Raw genomic sequence first — 20394 nt, forward strand, 5'->3', positions numbered from 1 at the left:
TAAAAGCAAATAGCAGTTCGTGTTTAAATGTTCTTATATTATTTCTTAAAAGATGGTTAGTGTGTACCTCTTGTCTTCCTTGACCAAATGATTGTGTTGTCTTTTCATTTTTTTCATGTCCAGTAAACTAATTAAACAAAAGTTAAGAGAAGCAGTGAGTTGTCTTCTATATACAAATCTACAACAATAATACTCACTTCATGAACGTATTCTCCATACGATAGAGCGATCTCTATCAGTTCTTTCGTATTTAAAATTTTTCTCGAGCGTTCTGTTTTATCATCAAATTCTTCTTCATCGTAATCATCCTCTGAGAATGGTGTACAATATGTAAACAAAAACAATGAAAATATTGAAGATTGATTCACCTGATTTACCTGAAGGTTGATTAATCCTGGCAGATGGCGAAACAAATGGGATGTGAGGAGGCCAAAACAACGGTTTCTCTGCTTTAAGCCAAAAGTCTCTCACTCTAGCCACTTTCCACTTCCGTTTTCCTTTCTTGTCTAAAACCAATCTTGAATTCACGAGGTCTGCCGTTGTATATCAGAAATTAGTTACTCACAAATATACAAAAATAGTTTTTACCGACGTCAGCTGTTCTTGGGAGAACCATATTTAAAACCAGTTTCCGTAGCTCTTTGCAAGACCAAGTCCCTTGTTTTATTTCTTCCAAAGCATCAGGATCAACAAGATCAGAGCGTATCTCCTGCACTTGATAAACGTCTTCACAGCTTTCTAATATAAAATGATACAGACTTTATTGCAGCATTGTGACACCTTTATTTGTTTTTTTATACAATTTACAAACAACAAAATAAAAGTTAGTACTTGGGGAGTCAGTTGTAATCAAAGAATTGTCTTCAACATATTTGCACATGGCATCTCGGGAAATATTCAAGATTTCTCGACGAAGGCCGGGCGTTCCTGTTTAAATGAATTGATTACATTACTTCTATACCGACAATCGTATTTTAAACACAAAAATAATCCAATTCAATTCTTAACTTCTACACAAGTCTAAAATCTTTTTGATAGAAGAATTACCTGCAGCTTTAACCGTTCCATGTCCATCAAGATATAGCAAAACCATCGGATTGAGGCTCTTCTCCGATGACATTAGATCAATCTAAAAATATTTATAAAGCATGTGATTTATAGCTGTTACATTTCAAATTTAGTCAATATTTTCTGCATTAATCAAAGAGGGTACAAAAAGTTTATCATTCTTTTACCCTGTCTGCAATACGTTTTTTCTTTCTGTACACATTGTGCGCTTCACTTTGAGAAATCGATAGCTCTTTTTTCTTCAAAAATAAACATGACGTTCAGATAGAACTCTGGTTAGGAATTCATTTACTGTCAACGTACACATAATCTTTTCGGTCTCTTGCTTTTTAGAATAAACTTTTCCCCTCGTGAATTTACTTTACTTTTTATATTGGAAGACATCTCAACAATAATTTGAAGCAGTTTTCAGTAAATAAGCGACCTAATCAAATTCTAACAAACCTTGCAGAAATATTAAAGCAAATGTTTTCGGTGCCAAGTAATTTATAACGGATCGAGATGCAGCTATTTATTTATCCTGTGCGTCAAAGAATTTAAGTGTGATCTGTCACATTCGTGTTTTTATAAAAGGAAATGACAAACTTCCGTGACACTATTGTGTAAACCAGGTGAGAAAATTAGTAAAATTTCAGATATTATAAAACATACCGGAAAATGGTATGTATAACCATGATGAAATGATGGCTAAAAACAAGTAAATTTTTACGAGGACTTAAAATTTCGTGTTTGTGTGTCACTATGGTGTAAACCAAATGAGAAAATTAGTAAAATTTCAGATATTATAAAACATACCGCATACCGGAAAATGGTATGTATAACCATGATGAAATGATGGATAAAAAACAAGTAAATTTTTACGAGGACTTAAAATTTCGTGTTTGTGTGTCACTATGGTGTAAACCAAATGAGAAAATTAGTAAAATTTCAGATATTATAAAACATACCGGAAAATGGTATGTATAACCATGATGAAATGATGGATAAAAAACAAGTATAACCACAATGGTTATACTTCTATAAATCAAAGTTCTAATCCCTTGTAACCTCACGTACAGGCGTTTTTTGTTTATGGTATCGATCTTTTAAATTTTATTGGATTAAATTATTCGTGTTCTTTAGGTTCTATACTAGTGATTCCAGAGCTTTTATTAATGATCGAATTCATACGATTCCTGTTTTACTATGTACTATTTCTGAGTTGTCTTTACCAGTGTACAGCGGATACCTCCTTTATTCGCGTGGTTGTAAGTGATGTTATACCTACAAGAAAATGGACGCAATACAAACTTCATCAGTTAAACAAATTACTCCTTTGCTTACAATTTACAAACGTCGGTTGAGACAGCGACAAAGAAGATTTTTTAAGTGGTACGTTCTACTATTATTGCTTCACCGAAGGTATATGAGAATTATAGCTGCTCTGTCTCTACTGAATGTGACGGCAAGTGTTAAAACAATAACCACTTTGAAGCCAAGGATTCGAAGTTGTCGTCGCCTACCGAGAAACATTGGATGGTGGAGTAACATATGGGAAAATTACTCGGATAAGCAATTCAAAGGTACTTTTAGAGTTTCGAAAGGTACTTTTAACTTTATTGTCGAAAAGATTCGGCATAAACTTTAGAAAAAAGTTGTTATAGAAGAGCCAGTTTCACCGGAATGTCGTTTAGCTATCTGCCTATATCGTTTAGGTAGAGGTGACTACCCTTACACCATAGCGGAAATGTCAGGACTTGGTGTTAGTACAGTACGAAAAATAGTTATAGAAGTGTGTGATGCTATTGTTTGTGAGCTTTGGGAACAAGTCTCAAATCATTTTCCCAAAACAGAAAATGATTTCAAGGAAAAAATTTTAGATATGGAGAAATTGTGGCAATTCCCTTGCTGCTGGAGTGCTGTAGATGGGTGCCATATTCCAATACGTTTCCCATCAGGAGGTCAACAATCACAAAAAGAATATCACAACTTCAAAAACTTCTATTTGATTGTTTTAATTGCACTAGTTGATGCTAAGAGCAGATTTGTGTGGGCAAGTGCAGGGTTTCCTGGTAACGCTCACGATTCTGTTATTTTACAGTCAACATCATTTTGGAAGAAGATGGAAAACCAAGAAATTGTTCCAAACATTGCTAAGAAAGTTGGCAATTGTAATGTATTTCCTTTTATTGTTGGAGACTCTGCATTTCCATTTTCAACCTACCTAATGAAGCCTTATTCAAGAGGTGTCTTGATGGAAAAGCAACGCAATTTCAATTATCGACTCAGTAGAGCTCGAATGGTCTCTGAGTGTGCCTTTGGACAGTTAAAAAGTCGATGGCGGATTTTGTATAGGAAATGTGAATGTAGCAAAGATTCTGTGAAAGTATTTACATTAGCATGTGTAGTTTTGCACAATTTTTTGTATTGAAAGAGGGGAAGTTCTCTCTTCTCACCTTGACATTTCAGTGGATCCTGCTACTCATCAGCAAAGAGATAGAGCAGTAGTAAGAGATTTTCTTAAAATGAGGGCTTGTGAAAAGACTAGGGACACATGCAACAAAGCTGAACAGATTCGTTCATCAATTTCTGAATATTTATGGAAAGAAAAAACCTCTGGTACAAGCAGCACGTAAACATAGCAATTTATTACCATTGCTCAGTGGCAAAACCAGGTTGTGCTATATAAATGATAGATCATAAGTAATATTTATTTGTGTAGAAGTCATTTACATGGAGGGAGCCAGATGATATTTTTTTAGCATGACCAAACTGGCTAGCCAGGTTATGCCAATGCTCAAGGCATTAAATTGGAATGTTTACTTGGTTTTCATTGAAATTCTATGCACTATGGACTTTATTAGAGATAACTGAATGTTTAGGTGAGGGTCATAACAGAAGTATTCTATGTTTAGGATTTTTTAGTGAATTATTAGACTTGAAGAACTTGTAAGATACACTTCGTGCAGCCATAGTAAAATGTAATGTTCTGTTCATTCTCACATTTCTCTTAAACATAAAAGAATATCTTCTTACAAAAACACAAACAAAACAGTCATATTTAAAAATGTCGCACAATGCGTCAATCTCCGACGAATCTAATTCACTTTGTCGAATTTAATTTATGAGATGCAAGTTTCCAAGTTATACGTCGCAGTATCGTCGAATAAAATTGCGATATTTGAATTCGTGTGAATTAAATTCGTCCGTATAGCGCAGGCCTTAGCTGTAAAACAACTAAAAATACTGTAAGAAAGATCAGATTAATAACTATAAATGCATAATAGAAAAGGGAAATATGTCAATCAAACGTCAGTAAAATATACATATCGAAGGCCAAGACATCTTGTTTATTCGGTCAAAAAAGATTTGTGAGAGTATATTTCGAACGATCATGAAATGGCGCCCAACGGGGGGCCGGTAAGTAGGTATAGGACGGTTTTCTAGAACAGCTTCATTCGAAAACCAAAGAAATGTCGAAGGATAATATTGAACGACTTCGCGCCAAACGAGGCGGTTATCGTGGCGTGTGTTCAAGGCTTGTAAAAGAAGCACTCGAGCTTCTGAATGCCACTGAAGTAGACATCGAACAATGTAATGTCATCGCTGAACAACTCGAGAGTAAGATGAAGATCTTAGACGAAATAAACGACGAAATCATTGGGATATGCGATGTAACGGATATTGAACACGAAATTGAAGAAGCAGCCGCCGTCTCGGATAGAATTCTAAGCACTAGACGTAAAATCGAAGCAGCAAGAAAACCGGAGATTTGTCAAGAAACTATAAAAAGAAGGCAAAGTCCTACACCACAAGTCGAACAGATTCCTTTAGTGGTAGAAACAGCAAGCACGAGTAACACAACGATAAGCAACGATGAGAATAACACGAACACGAATGCGGTTAATACGAACACGAATGCGGTTAACACGAACACGAATGCGGTTAGTACGAACACGAATGCGGTTAATACGAGCACGAATGCGGTTAATACGAGCACGAATACGGTCTATACGAACACGAATGCCATTGATACTATTACGAATGAAGTGATTAATACGAATTCTACGATTTTGAATGCCCAATGAGAACAATACCAGCGATAATGATGCCAAAGCTTCCCAAACTTCAATTGCCAAAATTAAGTGGTAAGATCACAGAATGGAACGAGAGTATGTCCAAGGCAAACAAATTCAATTACCTATTCTCATTACTTGAGGGTAGTGCAGCACGTTCGATAAAGCGACTTACCTTAACATCCGCCAATTATGACGCAGCAATTGCGATTCTGCAAGATAGATTTGGTCGAACCCAACAGGTCATTGCCGCACATATGGATCAAATCCTACAAATATCTGCATGTTCAGAAAATCTTACAGGGCAATTGAGATATGTTTTCGATCAAATAAGTGTTCAAGTGCGAGGACTTGATTCGCTTGGGGTATCTGCAAACCAGTACGGCAGTCTTCTAATACCAATTATTATGTCGAAACTACCGAGTGAAATAAGATTGCAGGTAGCACGAAAAGCTACTGGTGATGTTTGGCAAATTGACGAGTTGCTCAAAACCATAAAGTTTGAAGTTGAGGCACGTGAAATGAGCGAGTCATCGCGTTCGATTGAAAAACCCCAGAACAAAGATAAGCCCAACAAGCCATCGACAGCTGGAACATTTGTAGTGACAAAAAATGATAATGACGGTGCCTGTAGCTTGAAGGTTAAATGCGTATACTGTCAAGGATCACATTATTTAGCATCTTGTGAAGAGGTAAAGGGAAGGGAAGCCCGAGTTAAAATTCTAAGGGACTCCAACCGTTGCTTTATTTGTCTGAAAAAGGGACACCAAGCAAGCAAGTGTATCGTCACAAGAAAACGTCGACATTGTTCCGGGAGGCATCACCAATCTATTTGCAGAAATCCTGCTACCAACAGTCAGGGTGTCCAAAATGAGAAGGCAATTGATAACACCAAACCACAGAAAGTATGAGAAGGTGTAATCTCTCCGACCACAACAGCTGTCACACGAACTGTCAAGGGAAGTGTTCTTTTGCAGACGGCCAGAGCTGTTGTATCAAATGGATCAAAATCGGTTCCAGCACGAATTCTCTTTGACACTGGAAGCCAAAGGTCTTATATTCGAAGGTTACTTCATGGCCGGTTAAGGTTAAATTCAATTGGCAAGGAGACACTTCAATAAAATACCTTTGGCGAAAGCAAGAGTAAACGAGAAAGCTGCGAATTGTTCAAGGTGAACATTGTAAACAAGAGTGGAGGTGATGTACTAGAGATTAAAGCAATCGCATTTCCAACAATATGTGCACCACTTCCTACAAGGATAAATATAGACGAATATCCACATCTCCATGGTTTAGAACTTGCAGACTTTGATTCTTCTGATGACAATGGTAGCTGTGATTCAATTGACATCTTGATAGGAGCTGATCATTATTGGGACGCAGTCACAGGTGATGTCGTACGAGGAGAAAATGGTCCAACAGCGATGAGTAGAAAATTGGGATGGCTTTTGTCTGGATGGTCATCGCAAAAATCAAACGGACATACTCTGAACAGCCTCATTTTAGCAGCCGATTGCCTTGATAATTCTACTATCGTAACTGATCGGGATGAGTTAACAATATCATTGAAGCGTTTTTGGGAAACTGAGAGCGTTGGCATTGACTCCTTTGACTCAGAGAACTCACCCGAGGAACAAGATTTTGTGCGAAATATTCGATTCACTGGAACACGCTACGAAGTTGGTCTGCCCTGGAAAAATGATCATGTGCAAATTGATGACGATTACAAACTCTGTCATAATAGATTGAGATCATTGCATCGAAAACTGCTAAAGGACCCACAAAATCTTGAAGAATATAATAATGGTATTACTGAACAATTGGCAGCAGGAATAGTTGAAAGGGTTCCGGCATCTGATAAGGATCGCGGTAAAATTCACTATCTTCCCCATCATTGTGTCATACGAAAGGATAAGGTTACTACGAAGCTACGCGTTGTATATGATGGATCTGCTACGAAGAACTTGCGTAACATTTCACTAAACGATTGTTTACTGACCGGGCCGAACCTCATACCACAAATTTTTGAATTGCTCGTCTAATTTCGACAAAACAAGATTGGGCTAGTTGCTGACATTGAGAAAGCATTCTTAATGATTGGAATTGACAAGGAAAAGATAGAGACATCCTTCGTTTTTTGTGGCTGAGGAATGCTAGGGATCCCCATTGAGAAGTATTAAAGCTAAGATTTTCTCAATTGGTTTTCGGTCTACGACCGTCGCCAGCAATTCTAGGAGCTACTATCAACCATCATTTGAAGACACACGAGAAGCAGGAGCCAGAAATTGTTGAACACTTGAAAAATTCTCTGTATGTCGATGATTTTGTGTTCGGTGCTGAAATCGATAAAACCGCTTTGCAAATATACAAGAGAACAAAGCAGTTGATGGCCAAGGGTGGATTCAACTTGCGAAAATGGAACTCGAATTCCAGTAACGTAGTGAAGTCTATCGAGGCGTTCGAAGGTAGCAAGAATTTGAGCTTGATTGGTTACAAGTCAAATGTTACTCAAGATGATCAGTCCTTTAAAAGTCGACAATTGCAAAAGAGTTCCTGCTCACGGAACCCACTCGAGTCAAGGTACTAGGAATGGTGTGCGATACGGTGGAGGACACATTTTTGTTCAATTTGACTGAAATAATCGAGCACGCCAATTCTTTACCTGTTACAAAGCGATCGTTGTTGAAATGGTCATCTAAAATCTTCGATCCCCTTTGATTCTTGTCTCATTTTACGATGAGGCTAAAGACCATGTGCTTGGATAGACTGGGATGGGACTGTGAACTTTATGGCAATCTACGTGAGCAGTGGAACATTTTATTGTCAGAGTTAAGGTTTCTAAATGATGTTCGTTTACCGAGGTGCTATTATCTACCCCTACCGAAATACTTTACTACACAAGTTCATGGATTGTACCATCGACGTGAAATTAATCGCTTCAAAGACAAAGGTCGCACCAGTGAAAAAGCAAACGATTCCCCGTTTAGAGCTGGTGGCAGCGACTGTACTAGCGAAGTTAGTAGAGTCTTTGCTAAAGGCACTCAAGTGAAGTCTGGAAGTTTTTTATTGGGTTGACTCGATGACAGCACTTCACTGGATACGAAACGATCGAGCATGGAAACCATTCGTGCAGCATCGAGTGAACATGATTCGAAGTATTTCGTTGACGGAATCTTGGAACTTTTGTCCTGGATCACTTAAACCTGCAGATTTACCCTCACGAGGTATTTCTGGGCAACAACTTTCGAATTCTTCCTTATAATTCAATGGACCCAAATTCTTGGCAAGGGGCGAAAAAGAGTGGCCAAAACGTCCAGTTGGCAACCTCTCACAAAGTGACAAAGTTCTGAGGGAAATTGTGAATGAGCATCCGAATGTCGTGAGATCACTAGTTTCGAATAAAATCGAACAGCGAGCCATGCCAGATCTTAACAAAGCAATTGACATTACACCTTATAGCTCCATGAACAAACTTCTTCGAATAACTGCTTATGTAATGAGATTCATCAACATGTTAAAGAAGATGCCACGGTGCGAGCAAACAACAAACACACTCACAACCTCAGAAGAACTAAGCTCAGACGAAATAAGGAAGGCGCAGCTACTATGGATAAGGTCTATTCAACAACTATCCTTTGAAAAAGAAATATTCCTTCTGTCAAAGAATGCGAATTCTTCAATACCTATTTATGTTAAGTAATTTGGGCTATTTCTCCACGGTGATCACGTGCTACGGTGCCATGGGAGACTGAAGAATTCATCCCTGAATCTGGAGAGCAAAAATCCTGTATTGCTTCCAAAGGAATCAAGATTTGTGGAGTTATTAATATGCGAGGTTCACCACAATGTGAAGCACAGCGGGATTCGTGATACACTAACAACCATTAGAGAGCATTTTTGGATAATCCGAGGTCGAGAAGCAGTAAAGGAAATCGTCAGGAAATGTGTTGTTTGTCTTAAAGCTGAAGGTCTTCCTTATGAGGGAACGCTTCCTGCAGATCTTCCTGTTAGCAGAGTGTCGGATGATCCCCCTTACACAAACGTAGGTTTGGACTTTGCCGGACCGTTGTTCGTACGAGAGAGTTGCGAAAGGGATAATTGGTCGGATAATCCAACAAAAGTGTATATTCTATTGTTTGCGTGTGCGTCTACTAGAGCCATTCATCTGGAGCTCACTCCTTCCTTAAGCGTTCCAGCCTTCCTCCGCGCGTTCCGCAGATACGCTAGTCGACGAGCACTGCCAGCTCTTCTTATATCCGATAATGCTAAGACTTTTCGAGCTGCATGCTTAGAAATTCGCAAGTTATGTCGTTCTGAGGAAGTGTTACGCTATCTTGCAAACCATCAGATTACATGGCAATTTATCGTCGAAAAGGCCCCTTGGTGGGGAGGCTTCTGGGAACGTTTGATTCGAAGCGTGAAACGTCCGTTGCGAAAGGTAGTTGGTAGAACCAATCTAACCTACGACGAGTTGCATACTATTGTAGTTGAAATCGAGGGCGTAATAAATGCACGACCCCTAACCTACGTGTACGACGAAGAAGCTGCATCTCTTCCCCTAAGCCCATCGCACTTGGTGTATGGAAGACGAATAACGACCATGCCAAACAGTGAGCATTTGCAATTCAGAGCACCTACCCTACCGCTCGCGTATTTGTTAACATAATTTTGCTTATCATACGCGTATCATTCTCGTATCATACGCGTATCGCTCTCGTATCATACGCGTATCCTTCTCGTATCATAGGCGTATCCTTCTCGTATCATACGCGTATCGTTTCATTTTATACGCATGTCGTTCTCGTGTCATACCCGTATTACTTTCTTAATATTCTCGTATATGGTTTCAATATAGTTTGGTTTCGATTTGTGATAGTGTTGTTGCTTCCATGTCCTAAACTCAACCCTTTAGATGCTGAAGTTTTTCTTCAATATAGTTTTTCAAAAAACCATGACTCATGTTATCACAATTATTTTCCGTTTTTATATAAGAATGTGTCACAAACTATTCAGCTATGTCACTGATGAGTCATATGTATACTTAGATACGACGTGAGACAATAGCAGCTCATTGCAAAAGCAACCCAAAATTTATTAATGCATAACATATACATGTATATATAAGTACCAGAGATTACGGAAGATGAAGTGAGAAGACAACTCAAGAAGATGAAGAACAATAAAGCAAGAGGACCGGATGAGCTCCCCATCGAACTATTGAAGAAATTGGGAAACACAGGAACAGAGTGGATGACATCATGCTGTAGAGAAATAATGAAGACAGGAATACCAGAAGAATGGAGAACAAGCAGAATAGTGCCCCATTACAAACAGAAAGGTGATCCCCTAGCTGTGGAAACTATCGAGGCATTAAACTCCTCTGCCACTCAATAAAATTATTTGAGAGAGTGATAGAGGCGAGACTGAGAGAAATAGTGAAGATAAAGGACAACCAACATGGATTCCAACGCGGAAAATCAACCACTGAGCCGATGTTCTGTCTGCGGATGCTGCAAGAGAAGTATAGAGAATTCAACAAAGAGCTACATATGGTTTTCGTGGACCTTGAAAAGGCATATGATACAATCCCAAGGGAGCTACTATGGTACTGTCTAAAGAAGCGTCAAGTCCCGGAGGCCTATATTTAAACCATCAAAGATATGTATAAGCGCTCTACAACTAGTGTCGCAACGAACGTTGGTGAGACTGAGAAAATTCAAGTAGAGGTCGGGTTACATCAAGGCTCGGCACTAAGCCCCCTACTTTTTATTATCATTATGGATGTAATATCGGATGACACGGCAGAGGACACACCTTGGAGTATGCTGTTTGCAGATGATTTGGTCTTGTGTGATGAGAAGAGAGAACATCTGGAAGGAAGACTAGAAGATTGGAGAAGAATATTAGAAGATGTTGGCTTGAAAGTTAGTAGAGCCAAGACAGAGTAACTCCCACCGAGTGGCTGCATAGGAAACATCAAGCTAAGAGAATATGCTCGACCCGGAAATACAGATATACCAAAGTGCGAGACATTTAAGTACCTCGGGACAACCATCCATCAGGATGGCGGTTGCAAGACTGAGGTTGAACTACGGATTAGCCGGGCATGGAATAAATGGAGGGAGTTAACGGGAGTGCTCTGTGATAAGAAGATGGCGAAGAAACTGAAGATCCTCATCTACAAAACGGTGATACGCCCAGTGCTTCTGTATGGGAATGAAACATGGCCAGTTCCAGACTACCTAGCAGAGAAGGATCAGTGTATGCGAGATGAGAATGATACGCTATTGTCTTGGAGTCAGCCTGGAGGAGCACAGAACAAATGAAAACATAAGAGAAGAAGCGAATGTCATGAGTATACTGAAATTGATGAGAAGAAAAAGACTGCAGTGGTTCGGACATGTGTGCCGGCGTGAAGAAGATGTAGACATTCGGAGAGTTTATGAGATGCAAGTGGAGGGGAGACGGAAACGAGGACGCCCAAAGCATCGGTGGAAGGATACCATCAGGAGCGACATGCAGCTATGTGGTGTCAAAGAAGAGGATACCCAGGACAGAGCAGCCTGGAGAAGTCCGATAGAACTGGGTCTCCGGCAAAGACCCGCTACCCGAGCAGGACACAGCGGAGAAAGGTGACCAAAGGTGACCATATACATGTATATATAAGATCATCTATTAAAAAATTCTTTTGCTATATCGTGCCTTTAAACTATTTCGTGAATAAAGTAAGAGTATACTGACACCTTTTTATGTCATCATTGTGCTACAAAGCAATTGTTAGTGTGTCGTTTCTTATGTTGTCATTTCACAATATACGTCATTGATGAGTCATATGTATACTTAGATACGACGCGAGATAAACACTTTCATTGAAACTAAAGCAACCCAAAATTTATGGATGCATAACATACATGAACTTTAATAGATATCATTTATAAAAACCCAATTGCTTTATTGTTCCTTTTAACTCCTTCATGGTGAAAATTTCTTAAGTGTATATTGATGACATCTATATGTCACCATAGTGCCGCTCATTACGATGAACAAAGTTCTATCAAGTATCACAGCGTTTCATCCTCGTATCATACGTACGCTTATCATTCACGCATTATACGCTCATCATACGCGTATCCTTTTCGTATCATACGCGTATCGTTCTCGTATCATACGCGTATCGTACTCGTATCATACGCGTATGTTTTTCGTATGATACGCGTATCATACGCGTAGCGTATGTTAACAAATACGCGAGCTGTACGGTATCAATCTTTGACGAGAAAGGCGAAACATCACAAAAATTTGCTGCAACGTTTTACTCTTCAATGGAGAAACGAGTATCTTTTAGCCTTACGAGAACAATACACTTCAAAATCAAGAGGTAATCAAAATCCCGAAATAGCAGTTGGAGATATCGTCATTATTCGCAACGATCAAGCAAAACGTATCTTTTAGAAGGTGGCAAAGTGTGGCTACCGTATGAATTGCCGCTTTGGACGGAATGGGAAGCAGGAAGTGACGTTTGAAAGGGTGTTGTTATTTAATAAGAGTAAAAAAGACAAATTGTTGTTGTTGAATGTTGTACGTGGGACCAAACGGTCCTTAAAGTAATTTGAGAACAGTAACTTGAAGACAGTAAATTAAAGACAGTAATTGAAGATAATAATTTGAAACAATAAATTTGTAACTTGGTTTATTCTTGTTGTATGACGACTTGATAGTAACAGTTAAGGACCTAAACACCACGATTGTTAATTGGTAAACAATATATTCGCTTGTCAGGGACGGTGTATTTCATCTATATTCGCTTGTCAGGGACGGTGAATCTCATCTATATTCGTGTATTTCATCTATATTCGCTTGTCAGGGACGGTGAATCTCATTTATATTCGTGTATCTCAACTATATTCTCGCGTCAGGGACGGTGTTTTTCATTTATGTTCGCTCGTTACAGACGACGTATTTAATTGCTCGAAAGAAACGGCTATCTGAATATACTTGCTTATTCGGGACGGGATATCGCAACAAAACCTTTGGGATTATTACATGGAATGATTGACAGTTGCTAGGGCAGCTTGCGAAGTCATTTCTATTTTGGGAGTTCGATTATGTCAGTAAAATCTTGGCCGATAGTGTTGCAAGGTGAGCGGATTGTCGAACAGAAAACAAGATCTGAGAGTGGCTTCAGCCACGTAGGTTTTACAGTGTTCGACAATGAACTAAATACTCCAACATCGGAATCAAATATAAGAAAGACCGGAAACGAAACAATCAACGTTTTGTTTAAGACTCGTATCGGGTTAATAAACACTTTAATAACCAATCAGGGATGGTTACAAGAAGGCATTCATGCTGGTGCAACATTGGACGAAATCAAGAGACACAAAAAACAATATGATGATAATTGGAAGGCGTTCGTTGACATTCACGAACAATACCTTGAATTAGTCGTCCAGGATGAAGAAAGAGAAATAGCAAATCGTAGCTACAAAGAACAGATGGCAAAAAAGGTGCATCTGGACGAAATGGTCAGATCTTGGCAAAGGAATGCAAAATTAGAAGCAAAGCAACGAGGAGAAGAGGTTAGTTCGCCTTCATTACAAACAAGTAGAAGCTCAGCAAGTAAGTCAAGGAGCCATAGTTCCAAGTCTTCAACAGTGTCCAGAAGGAAAGAAAAGTTAGCTCTTGCACAGCTGAAAAGAGATCAGTTAGCGAAACAACATGAGCTTGAAAGGAAAATGGCAGAATTAAGATTTGAAAAGGAGGCTATGGAAGCCAAAATGGAAGAAGAGCGAGCGTTGGTGAGCCTTAACGCTTGCCGCGAAAAAGCAGAGATCGAACTCGAAGAAGACCACGGTAAGACCACAGCGGTAACGGTATCAAAACTAACAAAAAACCTGTCACCGCATGCAAAGGCGTATGTTCCACAAAGTTCGCTAGTACAAACAAAGGGCATGCCCTCCCAGCCAAGGAATGTGGGGGACTTGGAGAAAATCATTGAAGTGGATCAATCCGAACCACAAATAAAACAGTCGGAGGTACCAACGCAGAAAACTCAAACTAACTCAGATCAGACTGTAAGATCGTCGGAAGGCGAATCACAATCAGCTCCTATGACGAACTTAATTGAACAAAAAGCCGAACAGATCCAATTAAAGGAAGGAGGAGGAGGAGACGAGATAGTAAAAGCCTTGAGACAAGTAGTTTCCATGCCAAAAATCAAATATATGCACTTTGAGGGTGATGCAATAAATTATGCCTCTTCATGCATAATTTTGAGACTTGCTTAGAAAAGGACAATCCAGATAATTCTACTAGACTTCAACTCCTAATACAACATTGCACTGGTAAAGCACGTGATGCTATTGAGAGTTGTGTTAACTTACCTGCCCAGGAAGGTTATAATATCGCGAAAAACACACTGTATGAAAATTTTGGCAAACCGCACATAATTGCAAAGGCTCACGTTCTAAAGTTGATGAATTTGCCGCTATTGAAGCAAGCAGATGGACCAAGTTTGTTGGAGTTATCTCGACATCTGGAAGTGGCAAACAGAACCCTTGCTAGTATGGGGCCAGAATATGAAAGCGAGCTGGACCATATGAACACCCTACGCAAAATCGTAAGCTACCACTATTTATGAGAGTTAGGTGGACAGAATGTGCGGGTTCTATTATCGAATCTGGTTCTAGACCGAAATTTAAAGATTTCCTTTTGTTTGTGAAGAAAAGAGCCAAACTCGTGAACAATGAATTCGGAGAAGATCTCTGTTCTGGTGTCGTAAGGAAAGATGGAGGCAAGAGATTAGAAGGGAAAAAAGGGTCCCTCTGCGAGAACTAGTTCGTTTGCAGCTGGAGCGTACAAACGACAGAACGGTAAAGATGGAAACTTTAAAGAAAGGAGAACATCAAACATGAAATGCCTCATTTGTCAAGAAGGCCATAGGATATGGAAATGCGATAAGTTTAAGAAACTTCCTTATCACGAAAAGATGAAGTTTGTTCAAGAACACAAACTTTGTTTCAGGTGCCTTACTAGAGGGCATTATGCCAGATCTTGTCCCATGACTGATCTTAAATGTCGAGTAGAAGGATGCGGAAAGGGCCACAATACGTTGTTACATCCACCACAAACGAATACGTCCAGTAAAGAGGATTCAAAGGACAAACTGTGTGAAGGAAATAACACAAACAAGAAGAGGGAACCGAACAAAGAGGGAAGTATAGATGAAGTAAAGGTAGCAGTTGCAACTGGGGCCGGAGACCGCGTGTGCCTTAGCATTGTACCACTGAAAGTAAAAGCAAAGGGGAATAATCGACCGGCAGTCAGAACTTACGCACTAATGGATAGCGGTTAAGAAGTAACACTGTGTCATAAGCGTTTGCAAAATCAACTTGGAATAACTGGGCGAAAGCTTGACTTCACATTGACAGGGATGACTGGATCGACTGAATTAAAGAGTGAATTAGTAGATATCGTAGTAAGTTCTATGGATGACAGCACAGTGGTTGAATTACCAAATGTCAGAACGGTGAACCAAATACCAATTTCAGAGTCTTGTGTAGCAAAAAGAGGTGATATAAGAAAATGGCCACACTTACGCAATCTTCCGTTGCAAGAGTTAGAGACTTGTGAAGTTATGCTGGTTATTGGACTGCGCGAAAATCCTAAGTTGTTTCTACCTTTGGAATATAAATTGGGAGAGGAGAAGGATCCAGTGGCAATTAAATACAGTTTAGGATGGACAGTGATTGGTCCTGTCGCCTACCAAAATGAACGGTGTGCATCGGCTAATCTTGCACGATTGGAATTCGATGGCCCCGACTCTGACACTAACAATGAAGTTGATGAAGCGGAAAATGAATGCCTCAAGTATCAATTGGAAAGACTGTGGAAGACCGACTTTGAGGGCTCCCTAGTTGAAACTAAAGTGTGTCCGTCGCTTGAAGACAAGAAAGCGCTTCAAATAATGGAAGAGACGCTGACAGTAGTGGATAATCATTTTCAAGTTGCTCTGCCATGGCGAAAGAAACCGCCCTCCTTACCCAATAATAGAATAATCGCAGAACGCAGAGGCTTGCTTTTGAAAAAACGGCTCCTCAAGGATGAAAACCTGTTGGAAAAGTATCAAGCAACAATAAACGATTACATTGATAAAGGCTACGCAGAAAGAATTCCTCAGGATCAACTAGAGGTAAACGACAGACCAACGTGGTACCTACCACATCACCCGGTTACTCATCCTCTAAAGCCCGAAAAGGTAAGAGTCGTCTATGATTGTGCAGCCAGATATGAGCAAACGTCGTTGAATCAGCAACTTCTACAGGGTCCGGATCAGACAAATCTACTAACAGGCGTGTTAATTCGCTTCAGAGAGGAATTGGTTGCAGTAGTTGCTGATGTAGAAGCAATGTTCCATCAGGTTCTAGTGGAACCAAAGGATCGGGACGCATTGCGATTCTTATGGTGGCCAAATAAAGACCTTTCTGGAGACATGGAAGAATACCGAATGACGAGACATTTGTTCGGAGCAACGTCTTCTCCAAGTATCGCCAATTTCTGTTTGCGGAAGACAGCCGAGTTGTATCAAAAAGAATACGACTCACTAGCAGTAGAGACGGTGAAACGTAACATGTATGTTGATGACTTGATGAAATCAATAAGCGAACCAGAAAAAGCAATAAGTTTAGCGAGTCAATTGCGTCAACTATTGATAAGAGGAGGATTCCGTCTTACAAAATGGTACAGCAACAGTAGGAGCTTGATAGCAACAATTCCCGAAACTGAGAGAGCAAAATCCGTAAAGAATTTGAAATTGGATAAGCTTCCCACAGAAAGTACTCTTGGAATAAAGTGAAACACAGAAGAGGATATGTTTGTGTGGGTTGTTGCGGAAAGAATGTTGCAGTTAGAAAACGAAGGTCCCGTCACTCGACGGAAGATAGTGTCAGCAGTATATTCGCTTTTCGATCCCTTAGGCTTTATTGCTCCGTTTGTTATGAAGGCGAAGTTAATACTGCAAATGCTTTGTAGAAAAGGACGTGGATGGGATGATCACATTCAAGAAATTCGGGTTCGCCGCTGTTTTAAACCTGCAGGATTCAAAGAAGTTAAAGATGTGAGTCTACATATTTTCTCCGACGCCTCTCGACTTGGCTATTCGGCGGTGGCATATTTGCGTCTAAAGAATGGAAACAACGAAATACACTGCTCATTTGTAATTGGGAAGGCTAGACTCGCTCCATTAAGGGAGATTTCTATTCCAAGACTGGAATTAACGGCTGCCGTCATTTCCGTAAGACTTTCGAAGATTATTCGAGAAGAATTGGATATGGTAGTGCAAAGAGTTTGTTACTGGACAGATTCAATGTCAGTCCTCAAATGTATTAACAACGAAAGCAAAAGATTTCACACATTCGAGTCCAACCGTTTGTCAGTGATTCGTAGTGGATCGCACCCATCCGAGTGGAATTACGTGAACCGGGACGACAATCCCGCCGATGAAGGTTCCAAGGGCGTTAAATTGGACGTGTTGAGAAATAAAGGCCAATGGTTAAAAGGTCCTGCATTCCTTTGGGAGGATGAAAGCCATTGGCCGAAGGGAATAACAATTCCTGAATTAAAGGATGAAGACCGAAAGGTAAGGAAGGAAGCCCAAATCTACGTGACTGCAGAACAGCCTCATTTGTTGGATATGTTGATTTCACGCCACTCCATTTGGTGGAAGTTTAGGTGTTCTGTTGCTTGGTTGTTACGTTATAAGGATTATCTTCTTAGCAAGGCGAGACAAAGGAAAGTTATTTCTAGTCCTCATTTGGAATCGGAATTTAAAGTTGGATGACTAACAATGGAAGAATTGGATGTCACCGAAAGGGAGATCTTCGCACATGTACAGAACACAACATTCTCTCAAGAACTGAAACTGTTTGCAGTTCCAGGAAATAGTAACGAGCTTGACAAGGCACTACTCAGAAAATCAGGAATCTCCATCCGACAATTAAATCCAATGATGGTGAACGGCTTACTAAAGGTTGGAGGCAGGCTTGGTAATGCGCCAAGCAATGGGAAATCAAAACATCCTATTATTCTACCCTTCAAGCATCCCGTCACAGATATGATAATTCGTCAGCATCATGCTGAAGTAGGTCATATGGGTCAAGAATCCGTCTTATCATCACTAACAAAGGAATTCTGGATAATTAAAGGAAGAACAGCAGTTCGACGCGTAGTACGAAGTTGCCTAGCTTGTCAAAGAAGAAAGGCTCGTTTGGGTGAGCAGCTAATGTCAGATCTACCAGAAAGCCGAGTGACACCTCAAAAACCTCCTTTTACTATAGTAGGAATCGATTATTTTGGACCCATGCTGGTGAAAAGAGGTAGATCGTTGGTGAAAAGATATGGTTGCCTTTTCACATGTTTCACGACCCGAGCAATCCATATAGAAATAGCTCATTCCTTGGGTACAGACTCGATGATCAATGCTCTCAGGAGATTTATTAGCATGCGAGGATGTCCCGAGCAAATCAGGAGTGATAGAGGAACAAATTTTGTGAGTGCTAACAAGGAATTGAACAAAGGAATTGAAGAATGGGATCAAAGTAAAGTGGACAAATTTTGTACGCAAAGAAGAAGTAAGTGGCACTTTAACCCGCCTTCAGCGAGCCATATGGGAGGCGTATGGGAGAGAATGATACGATCTGTTAGGCAAATCCTGAAAGCAATTCCCAAGGAACAAGTAGTTTCAGACGAAGTCCTGCAAACCGTGATTGCAGAGGTGGTTCTAATCCTGAATTCAAGACCCCTCACGCGCAACAGTGATAGTCCTGAAGATGACGATCCTCTAACTCCAAACCACTTATTGCATTTACGAGCAAGTAGTAGTTTACCCCCGGGATTATTTGACAAAAATGATTTGTGCTGTAAGAAGAATTGGAAGCAGGCTCAATACTTAGCAAATGTTTTTTGGCGTAGATGGCTCAAAGAATACTTACCAACATTAATGGAGAGAAAGAAATGGTACACACCGAGACGGAATCTTAAAAAAGGAGATCTAGTACTTGTAGCTGACGAAAACTACCCAAGAGGACAATGGCCGATAGGTCTCGTTATAGAAGCAATAGCAAGTAATAACGGTTATGTGCGGACAGTGAAGGTATAAACTAGTTCAACAGTATCGACCAGAGCTAAACATCAACGAAAGGTAGATTACAAGATGAACACGGTAACTTTGATCCGTCCCATGACTAAATTATGTCTAGTTGAGATGGACAGTTAAAATTTATATATCTAAATAATTTAGAATTTGAGAGTTATGTTCTTGTTGTGTTATCCAGATTTAACGGTAGCTTAATATAGTTGTAAATGGATTGCTACGTTGCAATTTCCATTTAGGGGCCGGTGTGGCTACCGTATGAATTGCCGCTTTGGACGGAATGGGGAGCAGGAAGTGACGTTTGAAAGGGTGTTGTTATTTAATAAGAGTAAAAAAGACAAATTGTTGTTTTTGAATGTTGTACATGGGACCAAACGGTCCTTAAAGTAATTTGAGAACAGTAACTTGAAGACAGTAAATTAAAGACAGTAATTGAAGATAATAATTTGAAACAATAAATTTGTAATTTGGTTTATTCTTGTTGTATGACGACTTGATAGTAACACAAAGGTTGAACAATTGTTACAAGGTGACTATGCAATTACACGAGCTGCACAAGTCAGAAACCTTCGTGGAGACTCTAGTCATTCACACTTGTTGCGACGTTCTATCAGGCAACTTATCCCAATTGAGGTTGATCAGGAAGAAGACAGTAACGAAAGTGTAGAGAGCGATAAGAACGGCGAAGAAGAACAAGTGCTTCGTCCAACTGATCGACCACAGCGCAGCACGGGAATAACAGGACAGTTGCGAAGATTGCAGAATACAAACAAGTTCTAAACAACTGTACATTCTTTGCAAAAAATAGTTTTGTTTTTTTTGTTTTGTTTGTTGACAACATTTTATTATGTCAACCCTGGGGAGTGTAAGAAGATCAGACTAATAATTATAAATGAATAATAGAAAAGAAAAACATGTCAATCAAACGTCAGTAAAATATACATATCGAAGGCCAAGACATCTTGTTTATTCGATCAAAAAAGATTTGTGAGAGTATATTTCGAACGATCATGAAAAATACGATCATTGACCGTTGATATTCTTCAAAACGAGTAACTTTTAGATATAAATATATAAAATATATAAAATACTTACTCATATTGAGAGTGTGATGAAACATTT

The 20394-nt window shown here is 39.6% G+C and overlaps 3 protein-coding genes and 1 pseudogene across 3 annotated transcripts; all 4 read left to right on the forward strand.

The window, feature by feature from the left end:
- Positions 1–2473: 2473 nt before the first annotated feature.
- Positions 2474–3478, forward strand: LOC124456896 (annotated as a pseudogene).
- A 7422-nt stretch (positions 3479–10900) lies between these two features.
- Positions 10901–11449, forward strand: LOC124456897. Its single transcript, XM_047007205.1, has 2 exons — positions 10901–11047; positions 11186–11449. Exons 1-2 carry the CDS (start codon positions 10901–10903, stop codon positions 11447–11449), a joined length of 411 nt encoding a protein of 136 aa, XP_046863161.1.
- A 4106-nt stretch (positions 11450–15555) lies between these two features.
- Positions 15556–16977, forward strand: LOC124456898. The gene has a single exon (XM_047007206.1). The coding sequence runs from the start codon at positions 15556–15558 to the stop codon at positions 16975–16977; it is 1422 nt and encodes a 473-aa protein (XP_046863162.1).
- A 990-nt stretch (positions 16978–17967) lies between these two features.
- Positions 17968–20052, forward strand: LOC124456899. Its single transcript, XM_047007207.1, has 2 exons — positions 17968–19272; positions 19783–20052. Exons 1-2 carry the CDS (start codon positions 17968–17970, stop codon positions 20050–20052), a joined length of 1575 nt encoding a protein of 524 aa, XP_046863163.1.
- The last annotated feature ends 342 nt before the right edge of the window (positions 20053–20394 follow it).

The sequence above is a fragment of the Xenia sp. Carnegie-2017 genome, unplaced genomic scaffold (genome assembly GCF_021976095.1).
Source record: "Xenia sp. Carnegie-2017 unplaced genomic scaffold, XeniaSp_v1 HiC_scaffold_6, whole genome shotgun sequence".
Taxonomy (NCBI): Eukaryota; Metazoa; Cnidaria; class Anthozoa; order Malacalcyonacea; family Xeniidae; genus Xenia; species Xenia sp. Carnegie-2017.